The 22,934-nt window shown below is 41.9% G+C and overlaps 3 protein-coding genes across 3 annotated transcripts in view; 2 read left to right on the plus strand and 1 right to left on the minus strand.

Annotated features, from left to right (window-relative positions):
• Positions 1-966: 966 nt before the first annotated feature.
• Positions 967-6,823, plus strand: plrg1 (pleiotropic regulator 1). The gene is given in 16 exon segments (XM_085163259.1): positions 967-1,124; positions 1,329-1,435; positions 2,339-2,475; positions 2,693-2,746; positions 2,831-2,924; positions 3,062-3,152; positions 3,238-3,336; positions 3,448-3,540; positions 3,840-3,858; positions 3,861-3,988; positions 4,283-4,384; positions 5,110-5,212; positions 5,316-5,424; positions 5,822-5,961; positions 6,047-6,240; positions 6,335-6,823. Coding segments are annotated over 16 exon segments (1,539 nt in total). The 5' UTR covers positions 967-1,115; the 3' UTR covers positions 6,395-6,823.
• Positions 6,790-10,487, minus strand: LOC146517172 (uncharacterized). The gene is made up of 4 exons (XM_085163260.1): positions 8,538-10,487; positions 8,236-8,436; positions 7,794-7,999; positions 6,790-7,007 (listed from the first exon to the last, which is right to left on the minus strand). The coding sequence occupies exons 1-4, from the start codon at positions 8,672-8,674 to the stop codon at positions 6,790-6,792; spliced, it is 762 nt and encodes a 253-aa protein (XP_085019386.1). The 5' UTR covers positions 8,675-10,487.
• Positions 10,488-11,085: 598 nt separating this feature from the next.
• dchs2 (dachsous cadherin-related 2) overlaps positions 11,086-22,934 on the plus strand; it is a 29,857-nt gene continuing 18,008 nt past the window's right edge. Inside the window, exons 1-9 of the mRNA XM_085163257.1 lie at positions 11,086-13,118; positions 15,367-15,558; positions 15,646-15,877; positions 16,520-16,756; positions 18,572-19,594; positions 19,672-19,859; positions 20,776-20,875; positions 21,551-21,708; positions 22,024-22,867. Coding sequence (XP_085019383.1) covers positions 11,388-13,118; positions 15,367-15,558; positions 15,646-15,877; positions 16,520-16,756; positions 18,572-19,594; positions 19,672-19,859; positions 20,776-20,875; positions 21,551-21,708; positions 22,024-22,867 — 4,705 coding nt within the window. The 5' untranslated portion in view covers positions 11,086-11,387. The remainder of the gene's footprint in view (positions 13,119-15,366; positions 15,559-15,645; positions 15,878-16,519; positions 16,757-18,571; positions 19,595-19,671; positions 19,860-20,775; positions 20,876-21,550; positions 21,709-22,023; positions 22,868-22,934) is intronic.

The following is a 22,934-nucleotide window of genomic DNA, read 5'->3' on the forward strand; positions in this document are numbered from 1 at the left end:
CCCAATGTTGCCAATGTGGATTTGTTCAGGCTCTTATATTGAGGATTTCATTAGGGACAGTGAAAACAGGTCCAGCTTACACATTCTGAGTGAAAGCTGAAGAAATGCCACTTTGACTCCATAAGAAACAGTTCACTGCTAACTAGGCGAGGACTAGAGCAAATGAAAGTTTGTGTAATATGGCTATGTCCCAACAGTTCTTTGTTCATCTACTGAACATTAAACATGATAATGATTTGACTGTCACCATCCATTAAAATAGGACCCTCTGGGAATCACCAAGACCTGGTATATTATGAGCTACTATTCATCAGTTAGAGGTTAGTCAGTCCAGAAATAAGCAGTCAAGGTGATCAGAAGTAAACAGACAGAACCATTTGTCCAGTTCAGAGTCACACAGGTAGCTGTAGCCTGTGCTGTGGGGCGAGAGGCAGTACACTGAACAGACAGACAATCATTCTCGCAATTTAGAAGCACTGATAAACCCATGCTTTTTTTTTTTCTTTTGGACTATGTCAGGAAATTGCTGGACACCGCTAGATTTGATCCCTGGACCTTGTGGATGTAAAGAAACAATGCTAATCACACCACAGTGTTGCTCCAGAACAAGCAGCTATTAATGATAAACCTTTGAAGAGAAAAAACAAAAAAAGTGTGGCCACAGCAATGGAAATAGTGTGGAGGTATGTAATAACGACAGGAGAGGTCTCAGGGCATTATTTCTACAATTAGCAGGTGTGGTAAGAAAGAAAGGCGCAGTAGAGCACAGATTGAACTGGTTAAAGCAACTTGGAGAGCACAAATTATTATTATTATTATTATTAGAAAAGAAAAGAAGGACATGCTGTGTTCTTGCTTCAAGCAGGAAATATAAGTAGAAGAGTAGAGGTTAAAGATTTGGCTTTTTTCCATTTCAATTTACCTCCTGGCCTATAGGTGGCGCTAATAAACGGCTAGCTGTCCTTTTACCTCTTTACTTCCGGGGTATTCGGTCGTTGGAGCGTCGCGGTAGTCATGTTTTTGCGTTCGTGATACTTTTCGGGGAGCGTGCTTTGTTTACTGAAAAAGGGATATTTTCCGCTTCTTTATAATATTGCTTTATTTTTACCGCCACAATGACTGAGGTAAGAAGATATTTGAAGTCCATTTTTTTGTCTTTTTTGTGCTTCCGCCCGCCCGGCAGACACATAGCCCCGCTCGGCTAATAACTGCAACCACACGCTTATGGTTTTGTTTGCATTACACATAGTAAAAAGTAATTACTCCCAAAGTTTCCCGTGATTGCACTCGTTTAAAACACACGTTTTACTATTTATTATCATCTACAGGATGTTCAGAAGCACTCAGTCCACACTCTGGTCTTCAGATCTCTTAAAAGGACTCATGATATGTTTGTGTCTGATCACGCCAAGTCCATCTCGCTGGATGATGAAAGGTAAACGTCACAGTGTTACCTTCTAATGATTTGAAGTTGTGTTTGGGGGTAAATTAAATTCACATAGCAAGCTCTAATGTCATGTGAAATTGTTGTAGAGGTTTTATTGACCAATTTTGTACTAGCGCTTTGTATTAATATTGCTCGCTAGTCCAGATAAATGAGGAGGGTTGCCTCAGGAAGGGCATCTCATGTAAATAAAAAAATCTTTGCCAATAGTGAGACCTACTATCATTTATGGTTTGGAGAGATTGGCAATTACAAAAAACAGGAGCTGATGCTGGTGGTGGCAGAGCTGAAGAATATTTTCATTGGGCGTGACTGGGGCGGATAAAAATGAGTATATTGCAGGGAGATCTCGGGTCGAGTACTTTGAAGACAGAGAGCTAGATGTAGAGAAACAAGGCGGAGATATTTTGGACATGTGCAGAGGAGGGTTTGGACAAAGGGTGTTTAAGATTGACCTACCAAGCAGGAGAGAAAGACGAAGGAGGACATGCAGAGTGTTTGTCACAGGATGATGTTCAGGATAGGGTGAGAAGGAGGCATATGCTCTGCTGTTGTTAGGGAGCTGTCAAAAAAAGGATTTGTAGCTGCAACACTAAAGAGCATCAATTTGTCAGGAGTTTATTTTCAGTTTACCAACAACTCTTTTATCTGTAAATTTATACTGACATTATGGTAATAAGTAGGAAGTTAAAGCTCAATCAATTTCCTGCTCAAAGAAACAAAAATCTCTGCTGATGAACCCCAGAATGTAAATTGTATCTACTTTAATATGCCAGTAAAAACTTCAGGATATTTACTGTGTGTTGTTCATGTGTTTGAATATCATTATGCTAATTTAATCAAACATATTAGATGTTTTAAGGGGAAATGCATCATTATGTCATCTGCTTGCAGCCACAAGTTGAAGATGGGGGTTAAACTGAAAGCAGACTACGGTGCAGTGTTACACCTGCCCATCCTGAGGGAAGGGAAAGACAGAGACTCACACCTTTCGGGCAGCATGGAAGGCCACCAGAACTACGCTCAGCCAGGTGAGGATGAAAGTGTCACTGCATGTCAGAGTCACTCTTAAGTGTGCCAACAATTTATTATTAACAAATATGTGGAAATGTAGATTTTTATTAGTTATGTTTTGTTGTCAAAAAGCTCAGTTTGTCTTTAAATTTAGCTTTTCTTTGTTATTCTGAAACCTTTTATTTCAAAACTACATGATTTAAAGACATTTTGGGAATATTATTTATGTTTTAGGTGAGGACCCAGAATACCTGATCACTGGGACACATGCCTACCCGTCTGGACCAGGTAAGTACTTTCAATTTGTGACTTTTTAATTTAATTTCATCATCCCAATTGGAGTGTTTATAACCAGTATTTTTTATTCGCCAGGGGTGGCATTGACCGCTGACACAAAGATGCACAGGAATCCCAGTGACACCGGAGTACACTCCATGGCGTTAGTTTTACCCCCATCGCAAGCTAGGTAAACTTTGGCCCTCACACACACAAACACAGTACAAAGGGAGTCAGTCACCAGTAGTAATTTAGCATAAAAGCACTAATAACAAAATGATGCTTACTCACACATAAACCATCATTTACTCTGTGGGTCATTTGTAGGCAAGACGCGAGTCGCACAGCAGCCAGTATTGCTGACATCCACCGGCATGCAGGAGGAGCAGAGCGATCTCACCCTCCGTCATCTGCAGTGGTAGGTCACAGTTTATTCCTACTTTTACTCAGCCTAATCGGTTTGAAAGAAAGAAGTGCAAAACTGATCATCCATGTGTTTTCAGTCGCTCCTGGAGGGAGGTGGGACCAGAAATTCTGCCCTCATGAGGAGAGCGCCCACAATGCCCAAACCTCAGTGGCATCCGCCATGGAAACTGTTTCGGGTAACTATAAATCATTTCAACATTTCTAAGTTTAAGCTTTACTCGACACGATACAGTGGGCAAGGTCTGGGTTCTGTGTTTTGTTTAACTGTAGTTTGTTTTGTCTGGTAGGTCATCAGCGGCCACCTTGGCTGGGTGAGGTCCATCGCTGTAGAGCCTGGGAATCAGTGGTTTGTCACAGGCTCTGCTGATAGGACTATAAAGGTGAGTCAAGCAGGAAATAACAGTAAGCGACAAACTAAGAATGGCTCATCTGACATGGACTGACTAAATTAGCTCTCCTCCGAGTCGTCTCTCCTCGGGATTGTTACCTTTGTTTGTTTTATAGATTGTGTTTTCTGTAGGCTCCAACATGCCACAGTTCCTGCTTGCAACTTTAATACTCTGCTCTTCACAGATGATTAAGTTATACTAAAATCCCAATTTTTACCTATTAAACTGACTATGTTGTAAATTAATCTCAGATTATCTTAATTTGACTTGAAGTCTGCCTGTCTTGACAGATCTGGGACCTGGCCAGTGGAAACTGAAACTCTCTCTGACTGGACACATCAGCACAGTGCGTGGGGTGGCGGTCAGCAGCCGCAGTCCTTACCTTTTCTCTTGCGGGGAGGACAAGCAGGTCAAATGTTGGGATCTGGAGTACAACAAGGTATACTTTCAAACAAGGGAGTTATTGGTTTGTATCATTCAAAACAGTTTATTTAGCGGCTTTATGCTGTAATGATTTACACATTCACCTGTGAAAGTTCCTTTAGGAGGTGACACAAATATTTTTTGGGGGCTGCATCTGGCATAAAAGCTTTTCCCAATAAAACAGGCACAGCCCTGGTGAATAAAGGTGCAACTGAAACTAGCTAATTAGCTTCTGTTGTGGCTCATTTTCTTCTTTTTCTCGCCTTGTAATGTTCTGGATGTTTCTTGACTATATTGGTTTATATTTTAGGTAATTAGGCACTATCACGGACACCTCAGCGCAGTGTATGATCTGGATCTGCATCCAACCATCGACGTGCTCGTGACGTGCAGCAGAGATGCCACAGCGAGGGTAAGCGCTTACTTTGTGTTGAATCAGCGAATGACATTGATGGAATGACTTAAATTGATCAGGTTTAAGCAGTACAGTGCAGAAAATTGTGTGACAAACAGCCACAGACTGAGCAGCAGGTATACCGTCATCTAAATGTTGTCCGTTGATGTTTCATCATGGGACTTTCAACTGCGTCGGTATAACGACCCCTCACATATTGAGGTGGTTGTTAATCATAATGGAAAATGACCGAAACAGAGTAGAGTCAAGGCACATAGGTACTAGTGAAAAGAAACTTACCAGTCATGGATCGGCCCCCTCCTGCGCTCAGACCTCAACATTATTATAGCAGTGTGGGATCATCTTCACAGAGGAGAGAACCAAAGGCAGCCAACATCCAAAGAAGAGCTTTGATTGTCCACCACAAAGCCAAAGACTTAAAATTACAAGAAAGCTTGTCTCAAAGAGAGAAGAGAAAATATGAAGAAATGAGAGGTGGCTCAACCCTTTTGCACAGTACTATATTATAATAATAATGGATTGCATTTATATAGTGCTTTTCGAGACCCTCAAAGCTCTTTACAGTTCCACTATTCACTCTCACATTCACACACTGGTGGAGGCAAGCTACAGTTGCAGCCACAGCTGCCCTGGGGCAGACTCTTCCACTAAAGGGCAGATATGTTCAGATATGATGTGGGTTATGAGATGACACTAACTGCTTGTCCTCCCGGTCCATGCAGGTGTGGGACATCAGAACGAAGGCAAACGTGCACACACTGACCGGTCACACAAACACTGTGGCCACGGTGAGATGTCAAGCAGCAGAACCACAAATTATCACAGGTACAATTATGTTTTTTCAAATCGCTCACAACAGCAGTATAAACCCCTCAGTAAGACGGGCTTTAAAGTGGTTTCTCTTCACTCTTGTCCCTAATGTGTGCAGGGAGCCACGATTCAACCATCAGGCTGTGGGATCTGATTGCTGGGAAAACCAGAGCAACTCTTACAAACCACAAGAAGTCTGTGCGAACTCTGGTCCTGCACCCCAGACAGTAAGTGGTGTTTTATAAGGTAGCGTTGGTTGGAGTGCGGGAAACGCAGCATGCAGACTCCTCAAACAATGCATATTCAAAATTGGTTTGTTGTTATAAATATAATGTTTTTACAGAAGCTCCTTCGACATGAGACAGGTAAATGCAGGTGTTACTAATTGCATCAGTTAGTTGTAAGCCTAATTAATGTGATTAGTAACACCTTTGTTTACCTGTTTCATGCCAAAGTGAATCCTGTACTTTAAAAGAAATAAAGTTTTGTTTGATAATGAAGATAAATTAATACTCGAGTCATGATTTAGGATTACAGGAGCACATTTGTTCATAACTTTAATTACAAGAACTCATTAAGAGTTGTTGTTCTTCAGATATCGATGTCATATTTGTTGTTTTGCAGATATACTTTTGCCTCTGGATCTGCCGATAACATCAAGCAGTGGATGTTCCCAGATGGAAACTTCATCCAGAACCTGTCGGGCCACAACGCCATCATCAACACTCTGGCTGTTAACTCTGATGGCGTGTTGGTGTCTGGAGGTAATAAAGAGCTTTAACTGTCTGCCTTTTTTGTTTGCTTGTTTTAAATCATTTTATTGAGGCTAATGTTAACCTCATTACACAGCCGACAATGGAACTATCCACATGTGGGACTGGAGGACCGGATACAATTTCCAGCGTATCCACGCAGCCGTGCAGCCCGGATCTCTGGACAGCGAGTCGGGAATCTTCGCTTGTGTGTTCGACCACTCTGAAAGCCGACTGATCACGGCAGAGGCTGACAAGACCATTAAAGTTTACAAGGAGGATGACACCGCTGTACGCTACACTGTTACACTCAACTTGTATTTCTGTGCCGATTCTTATGCAGCAGGAAATAAAATAAATAATAACCATGTTTTCTTTCCTGCAGACAGAAGAAAGCCACCCAGTCAACTGGAAACCAGAAATCCTCAAGAGAAAAAGATTCTAGAGATTTTTTATTTGTTTTTCTTGCCACAGTAACAGCAGTGAATTTTAATTCCACCAACTTTTGTTTGCTCGTGCTTTTTCTGTCAGGCAAACTCTCAGCTTTCACAGAAGCATCCCTCTTTATTCTAAAAACCATTTGCATAAAGCAGCCGTTACGGACTGCCAGGAACCTCCCCGAGTCTTTGTTCTTGATGATAACAGCTCTCCAATAGCTCTGATCCGACTCGTCCACCAACAGAAGCCACTCTTCACCTTCAGAAGGACAGACTTCAGAGTGGACCTGCTCCCTGCTCAAGTCAAACCCTTCAAAGGAAATGTGTTTAAAAGTTTTAGCCAAGAAAGAAAAAACTTGTATTGTTTCAGCAGAATTGGTTTTGTACAGACATGGAAAGTTTATTATGCTCCATTTGAATAAAGACCACATTTTTCACATGGCTGCGTTTGTTCAGTTGAGGTGGGTTTTGTGTACTCACCAAGGTATCCGTGGGTGAAGACGTTCCTGTAGTACTTACAGCCGTCACCCTTGATCTCCTCCCAGTAGCACTGATCTCCACAGCACTCACTGAGCTCCACTGTGGTTCTGCTTTCAGCAGCTCTCCGCATTATCTGCTCGCCTGTGAGGTCAAGTTGGAACAGCAGAAATGTTAGATGAATCTAAAGTGGCTGCCACTTCGTAATTAAGTGGCTGACTATCAGTAGACTTGGGAAATGAAAGACCTAGTAATGCTTAATATGTATTCATGCTGTGTACAACAGGATTATTCTATGAATAATTTTCCATATTTTTCTCCCAGTTAATAGAAATTGAATTGCTTTCATTAAAGCGAGTTTTTACCAGACAACCTTTCTATTGAGGGGATTTATTATTCCTGTTGTGTAATGATGTTCAACTAAGTTTTTTATGAAAATGGCTCAGCTACGAAACAGTCTGGCAAATTTCCTCTGACCTCTGAAAATATCTTCACTTAGAGAACGGCTGCTCATTGGTTATTTTCTCTTTTTGAGACCATCCTTTGTAAACTCCAGAGGTGGTTGTGTGGGGAAATCCCAGTAGACAAGCCTGTCTGACACTAGCAGACGTGCTACATTTGGAGTCTCTTAAATCACTTGTCTTCCTTATTTTGATGTTCGGTTTGAATTTCCACAGGTTGATGAGTTGCTGGCATGTAACTGGCTGGTTTTAATAAATCATTTAAAGATGTGTACCTAATAAAGTGGGTGTAAGTATATCAGGCATGATGAAGAAGAATTTGAAATAAGATTTTAGTTATCATCTATTAAAGGCAAAGTGGGAAAACTGGGAAGGATCCTCTGTCAAATTATCGATATTGCTCTAAGTTAGAGTAATTTGGTTGAATTGTCGGGCACATGGTGTTGTTTGTTAATGTTTCCATGGCTACCTGAGTCCTGCACGTAGAGCTTGGAGAAAGAACGACAGAAGGCTCGGCCAGGTTTCTTCTTCAGACGGGCTTTTCTTGGCTCTGGCTGCTCCTCTGCCTCCTTCGGAGGTTCTTCAACCGTCAGTAGGTGGCCCGCATTATACATGATCTCCTCTTCTAGAGACCTGAGACACATGTCAAAGTGCTCTTCATCCTCCTCTGCATTTCTGGGAGACAACAGCATTGATGGTTGAGAGTTCAGATGCTACAGTTGGGTGCACTTTTGACCTCTATGATCTCTAAAATATATTTTATTTAGCTAAGATATTTTTTCCAAGACAATGAAATAGTGACATTGTTCCAGGAAATTCAAGGACACATGTGTGACTGAAGGATGACACTTTCTAACAAATGCAGTTTCCATCCTGCTAAAATTTCAGGTTTTAAAACATGTCCTCCTCACCTGAAATCCACCCACAGCAGGCCTGCAGTGATCAGTCCCAGCCACTCACTGGCCTCCCAGTTGTTTGTCAGCATCACCGGCACAATGATGACCTGCCGTTTTTCGGCATAGTTGAGTTCCTTCTTACAGCACTGTGATGCCTGGTAAGCCGGAGTCATAAACGGACAGATCACAGCAGCCTCTTCCACTCCTGCAGCCATGCTGAAAACGCACACAGATTTAATATGCACAACACAGCAGAGATGAAGCCCATCAGAGATTAGAACAGATGAAACACGTTATCCACGTCACTTTGCACTCACGCGTCGTTGATGTTGCCCGTCACCCCTCCTTCAATGTCCATCCACACCGGGAGCCCGTCATCTTTCAGGTGATCGTATATCTTCATAACAAGAGGCTGATCATCCCACTTGTAGGAGAGCATAATGTGAGATGGCATTTTTTGGTTTTTTAAATTTTACTTAGATTTATGAGAAAGGAAAAGTCCTGTGATGCTTTGGAGTGGGTGGTTTCTGAGTTGCTGAGCAAACTAACCCGCACAATGAGACTCTGTAGCTATGCTGCTTGTTTGCTGTGGTCAGATTACACCTGTTACGTGGTTGCAGCAGGCCATGATGGCAACTACAAGCTGCAGGACAAATGAGAGGTCAGCAATGACAATAAACTGTAAGCATTTTCCAGCCATTCCTACCATTTATTATTTATACTGAGCACAGTTTAGACTTACAACAGACAGACTGAAGTCTGTTATGAAGAAATAAGAAACACCCTATTTGTGTTTATGATACCATTTGCTTTAGCTATGACTGATGTTATTGTAATGTTTTTCTGGTTTAAATATAATTCATTTAGGTTTTTATGCAACAGTGTTTTTAAAGAAGCACAAACTGCACAAACAAATGTACATTTATTCAGAAATCCTTGTACATTAGTATCAGCTGCTAACTTCAGAGCTTAGATCAACAACAAACTGCAATCATGTCGTTATTATCAGGGTGGTTTCTTTCATCATGTGTTAGTTTTATGCTTTCGTTTCAAAGAGAAACTCATAAAAAAGTATCTTGTTTGTAAAGTTTTAAATATTTTATGCAGAAACATTGAAATATTCAGGAAAAATTAACTATCATTATTGTAAAACTGTAAAATTGTATATAAAATTGTTTTTTGTTTTTTTCCCCCAGTGAAGGAAGCAGGCTCCCATGCAGTAATCATCTTTTATACTTTTCAGAGCTCTTGCTTGCTTTATGCTCCTGAGAGCTGAGGAAAGAATCTTCCCATTGAACATGAGATATCCATGTAAAGCCCAGGATGTCCTCTATTTAGTACAGCGGGACTTATTGGGATAGCTAAAATAAGTCAAAAGATATAGACCAAGAATAAATGTCCATTACAGAGGACATGAATGAATAGGCTGGTTCTCAGCTATTCATGGACTTTGCAAATGCACAACCCCCACACAGCCACTAGGGGGACCCCAAGCTGCAAGCTCAGCCTCATATATTTGGGAAAATATTTAAATGACCTGTCTTTATTTGGAGCCAGCTGCTCTCTTCTGTGTGTTTACTGAAACACTTATGTGGTTAAAACTGAAATGTGGGGTATTGCCAAAGCTAAGCTGCAACGACAGGGAAGCTGTGGCTGGTGTTTGTGAGGTGATCATTTAAAGAAAAAAAATCACCATTAGGATATCTTGTTGTGAATGAAGTCTGCTGACAGGTATGATGTATGACTGACAGCCTCACATCTTCACGAGGAGAATAAGGGTGGCCCAGGCTGCAGTGAAACCTGGATTGCATCAAAATGTGTTTATTTTTTAAGCATAAAATTAAGAAAAGAAGAAGAAATCTACAGAAATATGCCCATGATAAAGGAAATATTTGCTTCTGTGGAGGAGGAGCCAGAATTTGAATAAAAAAATAAAAACAAAAACAGAAAAGCTGAAGTTGAAGAGGGTGTATTACTCTTCTTATTGTTGTTGGGCTTTTCTTATTTGAACTTTAAAATAGATGCTATAGTTTTTTTGTATTTTAATATGGTATTTCACTTTATTTTCACCTTATGGTGTAATTTTCACACCGGTGTGGATACCAGTTAGGTTTTGATTTGAAATAGCGGTTTCATTAATTTTATGTTCATCTGGAAAATTTTGGAGAAAAATGGTGCGAAGAAACTTCATTATTTACTTTTATATAGATTTTAATTGCTTGCACCAATTTTTAGGTCTTTCATCTGAATTTGAGATATATAATTATCACCATGGATCATTGGATCATCTTAAAAAATTTAACCTATCCACCCCCACCCTCCCAGTTATAGTGTTATAAACAGCGATCCCCAAAGAGAATCTCGCATTGGGCCCTCAAAAAGCTAGAAACGGCCCTGATAAACTTCAGTATTTTGCTGAGAAGCTCGTGTGGATGTTACATTGAGAATCCTTAGACCTGAGGAGACATCACCCCAACCCCCCCTAGGACTAAGTGACCGGATAGCCTTGATTTTTCCTTTCTTTTCCTTTTAAAGAGTGGTACAGTTTCTGCTTTTGACCAGCAGAGTGAGCCACCCTAACACTTATGTGTTCCTCTGCTTAGACGGGAGCACTTTATTAAATCACTTCAAGCTCATACTAACCACATTACCACAAAGGGGCCTTTTAGGACACCGTTTTGGCTCAACTGGTGTGATATCCGTATTTATTCCACTTTCCACCTGACTTCTTCCACAGGTCAGCTATACTAGGCCACGTGTCAGCAAGAGGCACGGAAGGTAATCTCTCAGCCTAATTAAATCTTAAGCAATCAGGGCCACAGATGGAGCCGACCAGCGTGGGACGCGCCGCCTGCCAGGAGGAGTGTTCACGGCGCACAGTTGGTGCCAGTCAGAGGTGTCGAGTTATGTGAAGGAGCCAAAGGGGGATTTGCACTGTGCCATGGCTGATTTTTTTTTTGTATCCAGTATCACGCAACAAGCTACTGAAGTACGGTGAAGGAGAATGACCGCTCGCAGTCGCCCTGCGCGCAAAAACGCGTTCGTCCGTTTCGGTTCGGAAAAGTGCGCTCAAACGTGAGGACAAAACTGAGGACTTGGACTCGAGAATATGCTGCCCGGCATCGACCTCAACAAACCGAGAGCTCAAAGCCACGCGTAAAGGAGGAATGGGGTGCAAGGATGCCTCAGCTTCGCTCCTTCAGACGCTCGTCCTGTCCCTGCTGTGCGCACAGTCGCTGGGACAGGTCTTCAACCTCACGCTGTCTGTTAAAGAGGGTCTTCCGGCCAGAACTATCGTTGGAGATCTGGGAGCGGGACTAAGCCGGCCGAGCACTGGGTTTTTCATCTCAGAAAGCAGAGACTCGTATGTTTTCAGAGACTTGGAAATAGACGCGGACACGGGCATCATCTCCACAGCTGTAGTCCTGGACAGAGAGCGCAGGGATAAGTATGAATTTGTGGCAGCCACTCTCACAGGTGAGATGATAAAAGTGACAATAGAGGTGAAAGATGTGAACGACCATTCTCCCGTGTTCCCCTCCGAGCAGGTTGAGCTGGAAATATCAGAACTGAGCCCACCGGGGAGTCGGTTTCAGATTGAAGGTGCTAAAGACCAGGATGAGGGCGAGTTTGGTACTCAGGGATACAGGATCACAGAGAGTGAGATGAGTGACTTATTCCACCTGGATTATCGCAGTGGATCTGAGAACCACCTCAGCCTGGATCTAGTTCTTAACAGTAAGCTAGACAGAGAAGCGCAGGACTTGTACAAGCTGACAATCGAGGCCTTTGATGGGGGGATCCCAGCCAGGACCGGGACTCTTCAGGTGAACATCCATGTCCTGGATGAGAATGACAACCCGCCTGTGTTCAACCAGACTGAATATCACACCTCAGTGCGTGAGGATGCTCCAGTCATGTCTGCTGTGTGTCAGGTGCAGGCCACTGACTATGACCTGGGTGACAATGGCAGACTCACGTATGAGATCAATAGGAGGCAGAGCGACCCAAATGAGGTTTTCTCCATCAATGAAACCACCGGGGTGGTCTATCTCAACAAGCCGCTTGATTTTGAGACTCAGGCTTTTCATGAGTTGATCATCAGCGCGAGAGACAACGGGGTTCAGCCTGAGTACAGCAGCACTTTCGTGGGTGTCAGGGTGCTTAACATCAACGATAACAGCCCCACCATCAGTGTACTGTTTCTCAGTGACACAGGAGATGCTGTGGTGTCTGAATCAGCAGCAGTTGGGGACTACGTAGCCCGGATTTCAGTGTCGGACCCCGACCTCGAGGGGGAGAGGATCACTGTCACACTCGAGGGAGGTGATGGGAAGTTCACCCTGAAGCAGACAGATGACTTTCTGTATGCACTGTGTGTTAACTCTGAGCTGGACAGGGAGGAGAAGGATTTGTATGAGATGAAGGTGCAGGCATCAGATTTTGGCAACCCTCCCCTGAGCAGTGAGACGGTCTTCCTCCTGAAGGTGTCGGACATGAATGACTGTTACCCAGTCTTTGAGAAGGATGCCTATCTCATAAGTATTTCTGAAGATGCTCCTCAGGGGAGTTCCCTCATCCAGTTTCAGGCTCGAGACGCAGATGAGGGTGCAAACTCAGAGGTCCGATACTCCATTCTGAAGTCCAACCAGGACAGCCTGATCGACATCGACCCGGAGTCAGGCCTGGTCACCACAGCTGCAGCTCTGGACAGAGAGACGCAGGTGGAGATATGGTTCCTGGTGGTGGCAGTGGATGGAGGAGAAGCGGCTCTGTCATCCACAGCGACAGTCACGGTGCTCGTGGAAGACGTCAACGACAACGAGCCAGTGTTCGAGCAGCAGCTGTACAATGTGTCCATACTAGAGCAGAGTGATGTTGGAAGCTGCTTTTTACAAGTATGGTGGAGGATATTCAGCATCATTTTGGTGACTTATCTAAAAGAACAACACATTATTCTTTCTGAATGGTTCTAAATACATTTTCTATCCAAGGAGGATCCACAAGATGATACTAATGATAATAATAATTGACACTGAATCAGAAAAGCTTATTAACAAGGCAACAAATATATATATATATTTTATAATTTGGGAACTCATATGAAATCACATGCATATTTATTTATTTTTTTACAAGAACACATCCACACACACACCAGGGGAGCGTTTCACTTGACTTGGCACTCTTCTCAGTAAAATATCAGCTAACATGGATTCACAGAAACAAAAATAAAGATATCTTTGTAGTTTCTGAAAGATTCACAGTAAATATCCAGCATCTCGTGCTGTTTTGCTGTGTCTGTCTTACGTCTTATAAGACAAAAGTAGCCTTCAGTCTGTTTACACAAAGCCGTCAGTGTTCCTCCTAAAGATGCTCAACATGCACCCTTTCCAGCTTAGCTCTGTGGCTTTAGTATGACAGATGTGCTGCCTGGTACCACACTCCAGCAGGCTGGCACAAAGTGCATCCCATCACAAAGGAACATTTGTTTAAGGGCACATTTTCTGCAAACACGAGATTCAATGAATATATAAGGACTGAAAATTTCGAAACATCTGGCTGACTTTTAGTTGCTTAGTTCCCGATTTGAACTTTAGGTACGACGCTTCAGAATACTGAAGATGTCATCCAAAATAAATGCAGGAGCAGAAGTAACCAGAATATCTGGGAAGTCATCTATAAGGAACCCCCCCTCCTCTGTCGCATGATTTTGCAAACGCAGCACACATGCTTTATTCTAAGAAGCAAGCTTCAAAAAACTGACTGTGTTTGCGTGACTGTCCAGACCTTGACCCGTGTCTTTAAACTTCCTTTGATCAGAGTTCACAAACTGCGAGGTGATATCATCTTTATGACTGTAAAATGAGCGCTCTATCTGTGAGACATGTCTGCAGTCACAGTCGCAGGCAGACATGAAAGGAGCTGCACAGGATATAAGGCGCGTTTTTACTATAATCTTTATACTGCAGGGATGGCCCTCGCCCTTTGATTGTGGGGATTTTTTTATGCTTTTATTATGTTGACTCTCACTGTCAAAGGAAGACGCGTATTATGATTCATAGTACAAAGCTTAATCTAAAAGCTGGCAGTTACTGTAGTATGTGAGTGCTGTTTTACAAGGAATATTTCTTCTAATATATAAACACTTAAACATACCAAAAACTGCTGATTTATACATAAAGTATTTGAGTAGGAGCACTTCACTACTATATATGTATATATATATATATATATATATATATATATATATATACATATATATATATATTATGCAGTTATGTGCACACAAGCTTCATAAGACGAGGGACATGAATTGAAACACAAAGCATGAATGAATTCATGTCAAACTGCATGAACCACAAAGACTGTCTAGTGTGTGCTTTGATTCAAGAACAATATATTCGTTAATGCAGTTATTAATTAATAATAATTAGTCAGTTATTAATCACGTCCATGTCATTTCATACTGAACTTTTTCGTTCTCAGATCACTTAAAAACTGGGCAGCAATGAACACAAATGTAATCATTCAATCATCACTAACTAAGGAGGTGTTCTTCCTCGCTTCATCATCATTATATAAGTTCAGTTATATTGTTGAGTTATTAATAAAGGCCTTGTTATTATTTTCATTTTCAACGAGCAGTTTCAGGTACAAAATCTAAGCTCACCTAAACCAAATAATCTACCTGTGGACATTTTTCAAAAGTGTTTCTCTTAATTCTTTATATTTTTATTAAACATATTACATGTTTTACCTTTGTTTTATTTTTAGCATTACAGTGTAATTCTTTAGGGTTTCTCCTTTTAACATGTGCTTATTAAAATAAAGGATCAGGGCACCATTTTTACCAGAAAGGTAACAGTTACCTGTTAAAGTTGTGAAGAAAATCATCTTAGATGATCATAATTACACCATATGCAGCACATATAGCACATTATAGGCTGATGATAGGTTTTAAATTAATTATTTAGTGTTTTTTTTTTCCCACATATGACCTTAGATAAGTTTTACACTAAATTGTTCCCAGTTATTCTGCAGCACTGGTTTTAATTGAATTTCTCTTTTGTGTTAAAGAAATGATTTAAGATGTTTTCATTTTTGCACCTCCTGTTTTCATGCCTGCATTTGTCTTCTCTTTAGGTCGTCGCTACAGATGCAGACAGCCCTGAGTTTGGGACGCTACTCTACTCACTGTCTGACGGCTTCGACAAACAGGCCACACATCCGCTCTTCCAAATAAACCCCCACACCGGAGAGCTGTGCGTCTCCCAGGATGTTGATCGAGATACGGGACAGACGGTCCACGACATCCTGATCAAGGCTGAGGATCCAGTGAGTGACACGCAGATATATAACAGTGGATTTCATTTAAAAAAATTGTCCCTAATTTCTGGGTCCTAATAAAATTCTCTCCCTCAGGGAGGCTTGAGTGCTCAAACCTATGTGCACATTGAGATCGAGGACTTGAATGACAACGCTCCAGTGTTCAGCCCTGAGGAGTACACCGTGAGCATCAGCAGCCACGCGCAGCCTGGCACAGAGATCATCAGCGTTATTGCCACAGACAGAGATTCTGGCAGGTTTGGCCAGGTTACCTACGACCTCCTTCCTGGCGACATGTCCACTTTGTTTTCGCTGGATAAACAAACAGGTAGGGCCGTAAAGATGTAAGAACACTTTCTGTTATAGTCTGAACATAAGTGTGTGGACACAATTTCCAGTGAACCAACTGTTGCTTTTCCAATATTGAAATAAATAAAGCTTTGTGTAGGTTTCAGTCTTGGTAAAGGATAGCATTTTGACTTCTTAAGCTTGATTTGTCACATTGATCCAATCAGTCGTCTTTAAGTAAACCGTGTGACTGGCAGGCTCCATTATTCAGGGATAAACGACTGCTTACTTTGTGTAAGTCCCCATGAAATGATTGCCAATGTCACAGCTCAGTAGGGGTGGTGCAGAAAGCCCCAAAAGGCTTAGATCCCCAGGTGGCTAAGGGGTAAGATAAGATTAGTGCTCAGCCAAAATTTAACACCATGAAATGGATCAATTATAGGAAAAGAAAACTTGAATCTGACACTTTTCTGCCTGCATTTGTTTATATAGACATATATTGATTCTCTTGCACTTAGAAGATGCATTTTGGTTACAAAAACAAGCCCTGTCCTTCCCACCTGTCAATATAATAAATGTGAAGTGTTGTGAATCTCATTTCACACATTTGAAAAGCAGAAAAGAACTGGGGAAAAATAAAAACATTTTAAATACATTTTTTTGTCGTATTTTTCTTCTGTAGGAATGCTTCTCCTGACCTCCACTCTGACTCACCTGGGCACAGCTAATGTAAAGCTCTTGATAACAGCACAGGACGGAGGAGGCTCGATCTCAGCCAGACCTGCAGAGGTCACGATCAATGTTTTACGCAGTGCTCAGGCTCCAGCTGTGTTCCAGAGGTCACGTTACGCTTTCACAGTGCCTGAGGACGCACCACCGGGGACACCTGTGGGGACGGTGCAGGCCATCAACCCAACAGGTTAGACTATTATCTATTCCTTATTATCCAAACTGATGTTAGAGCAGCTGGGCGAGAGTCATCACAAGGTCCCAGACTCTACCTCTGCTGAACATCACTACGGCAACGGGAGAAGTTTAAGAACTAAGATTTTGTTGAGTTGCTGTAGAGGACACAACATACACCATATGGACAAAAAAAAAGCACTGCGGTCACCTGTAACTTCACCTGCTCTGCCACTTCTTGGCTGTGAGGCTGAGGTTCCTAAATGCTTCCATTTCGCTGTAATCCCACTAATAGGTGATCAGGGAATCAGTTGGAGGGACGAAATCCCACAAACTTACTTGTTGCATTGTTGAAGTAACATTCTCAAATTCATCAAGCCATTTTAGCACCATGGCTCCGTGCTTGATTTTATACTCCAGTGGGACTGAAGCAACTGAGTTCAATAACAGAGAGGTGTGTCCCAATACTTTTGTTCATATAGTGTAATTTGTCAGTCCAATTATACTCTGAGAGCTTCACACTCTCAGTAAAGGATCTGAATCAGTCCCTCAAAATAAAACATCAGTTTTAAAACTGAAAAACATTTAGAACATTTTACAAGTTTCTCTCTTCTTCATGCTTTTGTCACGAGTGCAAACAAAAGGAACAAAGCGTAAAAGTGTTCTTGCATAATAAAGCTATAGTAAAAACTTCAAGCTAGTCCTGCTCCAGCATCCTGCTGTAATCACGTGCTGCTGAGAGTTACGTTTGTGTGAACAGGACTCTGAAAATCACTGAGTTACTTTTTGGCCTCCAGTTCAAAAAAATTCAGTTCGGATGGTTCGTAAACTTTATGAACTTTATGGTAAGATAAGCTAAACAAGCAAAGCTAACATCTGTATCTTGAAATATATATATTTTTAAACCTATTCAGCTGTTTAATATGAGGTGGATTAGTGCCGGTACTGACATTATTGTGCTTCATATGTCTCTTGAAACATAATAACTGGATTTAGACACATTCAGAATCGGTGGCTGTTACACAAAGGCATTAATATCCCGACAGATGATTGCGACAGAAACGGTTAAGCGATAAAAGTTGCTCAAATCTCCTTTCAGACATGAAGAAGCTAAAGTTTAATCTTTAATCCCTTTGAGTCTCACGAACACATGACAGATAATAAAGAGTAGCTGTGCAGTGTACTGCATCTACATCAGAAACAATCCTGTTACAGATCAACCTGCTCTTTTTCTTACTTGTTGTTCTAAACTTATTTATTGGGCGCTTTCTGTTAAATATAACAGCAGGTTGTGGTGGCAACAGTTTAAGTAATAGAAGAGTGGATGTCATTTATAATTTTATTCTCAGTATCTTAAAAAAAACCTCTGCGTAGATGGTTTTCAAAGAGTAAAGGGATTCATAATTATCTCCTCATAGTCTTGTTTTTCCACCGAATGCCTTCAGCAGCTAAATGCCCCAACAACACTAGACAGTCATTCAAGGCTGTCTAATCACTTAAGAGATTAACACTTCGACTTAAAGCAGAAACAGCAGAATTGGGGTTGTTTGACAGGAGTCGAGCACCATTAAGCTCTCAGTTTGTTTCAGGAGTTTTTAGTTTACAGTCGAAGCACAACAAACACTTGCAGGGGATTAATGGGATCTTCTGGCCTGTGCTTTAATTACTTAAAGTGTATTAGCGTGTGTGTGTGTGTGTGCATTCAAAGTTACATCTGATTAAATCCCAAGATATCTAGAACAATGTCTATAAATGTCTAATTTATGTAAGCCCTTTAAATTTTTATGACTATTTCAAAGGGAAAAAAGTTGTTTTCTTGTTTTTTCTACAGACTCCATGGAATCTGTATCTTATCGAATCTCTTCTGGAAACCCTCAGAGTTTGTTCTCCGTTCATCCAAAGTTGGGTCTGATCACTAACCTCAAGCTCCTGGATCACGAGTCTCAGCCGTACGCTCTTCTGGTTCTTCAGTCCTACACCGATGCCTCTCCCGTTTACAGCACCACCCAAGTCAACATCACTGTAGCTGACGTTAATGACAACGCCCCCATCTTCCCCAAACATAGTGACACCATCACGGTGTCACAAAACACTCGACCGGGAACCGTGTTGTTCATCGCTCACGCGCATGACTATGACAGCAGTGCCAATGGTCGGGTGCAGTATTACCTGAAGAGCAGGAAAAATGGCGTGTTTGTTATTGATCACAATCTCGGGACGGTTACGCTAAATCAGAGTTTAGAGATGGATCATCAGCAGGGATACAATCTGGAGATTGTGGCCAAAGATGAAGGAGAACCTTCCCTGAGCTCCACCCTGACCCTTTCAGTAAACGTAGACCAAACGACTGCCGAAGACAGCCTGGCATTTGAGACGTTGATCTATCACGTGGAGATTGGGGAGGGCTACAGGAAAGATGCTCGGGTCATCCAAGCGAGGGCTCACCGAACCCGGGGAGCCCACATTTCAAACTCTGGCATCATCTACTCTTTGGAAGGAGAACCTGGCTTCCCTCTGGTTCCGTTTCGGATTCACCCAAAGACGGGATGGTTGTATCTCTCAGCCAACCTGGACTATGAGACAGAGTCCAAGTATCATTTTCGAGTGTTGGCTACGGAGGCTTCACTGTCAAATACCACGGCTATGGCCACAGTGACGGTGCTGGTGCTGGATATCAATGACAACGCCCCGGTGTTCAGCAGGGACGTTTACTACTTCACTGTGTTGGAGGGGTCATCGCCACAAGGTCTGGTGGGAACCGTCAAGGCCGTGGATAAGGATTCTGGGAAAAACGGCCAGTTGTCCTATCTCCTGCTCTCAGATGGGAAATTCTTCCGAATCAATGCTAAAACAGGTACAAACACCACCTTAAAGTTACCTTGTGCTCCGTGGTCACCTATGTGACATTAACCTTTCTCCATCTTCTGCCAGGTGAAATCATCAACTGGGTGGCACTGGACCGGGAACAGTACAGCCAGCACAGTCTGAAGGTGATGGTGACAGATCAGGGTCACCCTCGTCTCAATGCCACCGCCACCGTTCACATCCTGATCGCCGACATCAATGACAACGCGCCGCAGTTCACTCACCTGCCAGCCAGCAAAGAGCTGAATGTGCAGGTAAGAACGATGCGTCTTCATCACAACGTCATGCAACTACTGATGCAATCAAAAGCAGTCTTGGTAAATTAGTTGCATCTGCGCTCCAAACTGCACATGCTTCTCAATAACATTTAGCTGTTGTTGCCTTTTGATGCATCAGGAAATGCATTTGTCACTTTAGCGGTAAAACTCAGGAAGTTCACATGTAGGCAAAAACCAAATTGTTAGCCTGTAAAGGTACTTTAATGTTGTTTTGATTAATACCTAACCAAAATGACAAGCACAAGGGTAGGAAAAAGTCCTTTACACTAAGAAAAAACAGAAATAAGAAGAAGACACAGAAATAGTGAAGACAGACAAAGAGCAGCTCATGAAGCAGGCAGTTAAAGACATGGAAAAGAAAAACTAAGTGAAAACTAAGGACAGGTCGACGAGTTAATACAAAAAGACATGACAATATTCCCCATATACCAGCATTATTTAATATTAGTAATTATAACACCGTCACAACATCCCTCACATGTATCAATACATGCTACACAAATTGATATATTATAGATTTTGGTGTCATCATCTTGTCTCTCAAAGACCTAGTACCAGGCAAAAATTATCTAAGTGGGATAATTTATCTAAGTAATACTGTAGCATGTGTGCTAATAAGGACCATGTATGATCACTACACAACATATTATCAGCACACATTAAAAAGCAAGTATAAGGAGAGCAAATATCAAAATATTATAAATTACTTCAAGCGCTAATTTACTGTGAACATTAACATATATATGTGCCATGAATAAATGAACTTGAGATAAATATGACTTAGTGTCTAACATTAGATACAGTTGTGCAAGTCTTAATTGTACTCTATATCTTTAGTGTATGTGTTGTTATGTTGTCAGATGTAGTTATGCTCTCTACGTGTTCACTTCAGATATGGGCTGGTCTACAGTCAGGATCCTTGGTCACGAACATGTTTGCCAAAGACTTGGACGCAGGAGAGAATGGAACAGTTATTCATTCACTGGTCACAGGTGAGCTGTAAACGTGTGTCCTGACTGATTATACAGATTTGGTCTGAAAAAGATGTTTTTTTAGCTGCATGGCATGTTTTTGGTAAATTTATGTTTTTTAGGGTGCTGAATCTAAAAATGATCTCCATTTCCCTCCATCATGTACAGTTTTTTTGCAAAACATGATGAGTTCACATAAAAAAGCGTAACAGCGATGGAAAAAAATAAATATTATTATTACAATTAACTATGCATAGTGTTTCTGAGATTCCTTACCTTTCACTATGAACAAAATAAACCTGTTGGGACACGATCATCTGAGCTCCTCATGCCGCCAAGCCCACCGCACCCCGACCCCCTTCCTCAATTCCTCACATTTTCTATTTATATTTCTCTTGAGTCTCACTCTTAGAAATATTAAATTAATGTAAGAAATTATTATTGGATATGGTTTTTTGACTCAAGTATAGGATACCGGACTTCGGTTTAAAAAGGGACATCATACGCTTAATTAGACTAAAAACAAGAGTTGTGGAAGCAAACCTGACGAGGATGGAATTTAAAAAATATTTTTCATAGTTTCAGTGAGTAAAAATCTATAAGAAACAGTCAGAAAATCCTGTGCCGTGTTTTTGTTGCAGACCTGTGTTATTAACAATTCGCTCTGTTCGCATCTCTTTTCGTCTGCTTTCGAAGATGATGATCTGGAGCACTTTGAGATTGACAGCAAAACTGGAGATATCACAACAACAGAGCTCTTCAACCAAGATGCAAACGCGTACTACACTCTGAAAGTGACCGCCAGGGACAGCGGAGTCATCTCTCAGGAGGACACTGCAGTCATTAATGTACAGGTACGGGCTGTGCTCCAGTTAGGGCCACACCTTTAAAAACAGTGACATATTATTTAATTGCAGTACGAACATTCAGCTTTAATTCAAGAGATTTTACAAAAATGCTGCATTAACTGTTTTGGAAGTTTACACTTATTTTTATACAGTGCGGTATTTTATTGCTTTATTGTTTGCATCTTTTCATGCTAACTTTAAATTAATAACTGTAAAGAGTAAAGCTGGGTTTGGACAAGTGCTTTCCTCCCATAATCCCAACGGAGGGAAAAAAAGTAATTATAGCAAACTAAAACTTTGTCCTTTTTTTGTGCTTTTCAGATTCATGGATTAGAAGATCCGTACGGCCGCTCCGATCGCCAAATTGTGAGACGCTTTTTGGTGCGGGAGGACACAGAGCCTGCGACTGTTATTGGCTCTGCACGTGTTTCAGATAAAGGGAGATTTCACTATTCCATCACTGAGGGGGACGGGAGTGTTCACTTTGGGATCGACAGCTCCTTCGGTGACATATACATCAACCAGCCGCTGGATTACGAGGCTGCCATGCAGTACTTCCTCGTGGTTCATGCTGAGGACGCCAGCCTCATTCCCATCGTGAATGTGTCTGTTCTGATTTGTGTGATAGTGGAGGATGTGAACGACCACACGCCCTGGTTCCCTGATAAACTGGTGATGTTTGGTCTGAGGGAGGACGCTGCAGTCGGATCGTTGGCGTATGCTTTTCATGCCAGAGACGCTGACGGGACCTTTCCAAACAGTGCCCTCCGCTATGAGCTCGCCTTTGACGCTGAAGTCAGCGGGTCATCATCACCCTTCCCCTTTCGGATCGACCCTTACACGGGGAGCCTGACTGTAGCAGCACCTTTAGATCGCGAGAGCACCCCCAGCTTTGCATTCACTGTAACAGCCACAGATCAGGCGAAGGAGAAGAGTGAGCGTAAACAGGCTTCGGTGACGGCTCAGCTCTTCCTGCTGGACGTGAACGATAACCGGCCGGTGTTCATATCGGCAGACACAGCTCAGGCGATGGAGGACGCAGAGGTGGGAAGTCTGCTGCATCATTTTGTGGCCATAGATGGAGATCAAGGTGAAAATGGGATCGTTTCCTTCTCTATTATTTCTGGAAACAAGAAAGGCTTGTTCACACTGGAGGAGAAGACAGGTATTTGTGATTTTTGCACAGCGGAAAAATTTATTCTAAATAAAATTTTACCTAAAGAAAACTCATC

This window comes from Neolamprologus multifasciatus, chromosome 6, assembly GCF_963576455.1.
Source record: "Neolamprologus multifasciatus chromosome 6, fNeoMul1.2, whole genome shotgun sequence".
Classification (NCBI taxonomy): Eukaryota; Metazoa; Chordata; class Actinopteri; order Cichliformes; family Cichlidae; genus Neolamprologus; species Neolamprologus multifasciatus.

Excerpts from the sequence above, each read along its gene's own strand:
- LOC146517172 (XM_085163260.1), bottom strand. The coding sequence starts at position 8,674 with ATGCCATCTCACATTATGCTCTCCTACAAGTGGGATGATCAGCCTCTT. Across the intron at positions 8,000-8,235 it reads CTGCTGTGGGTGGATTTCAG|AAATGCAGAGGAGGATGAAG; the intron begins GTGAGGAGGACA and ends GTTGTCTCCCAG. Across the intron at positions 7,008-7,793 it reads GCTCTACGTGCAGGACTCAG|GCGAGCAGATAATGCGGAGA; the intron begins GTAGCCATGGAA and ends TTGACCTCACAG.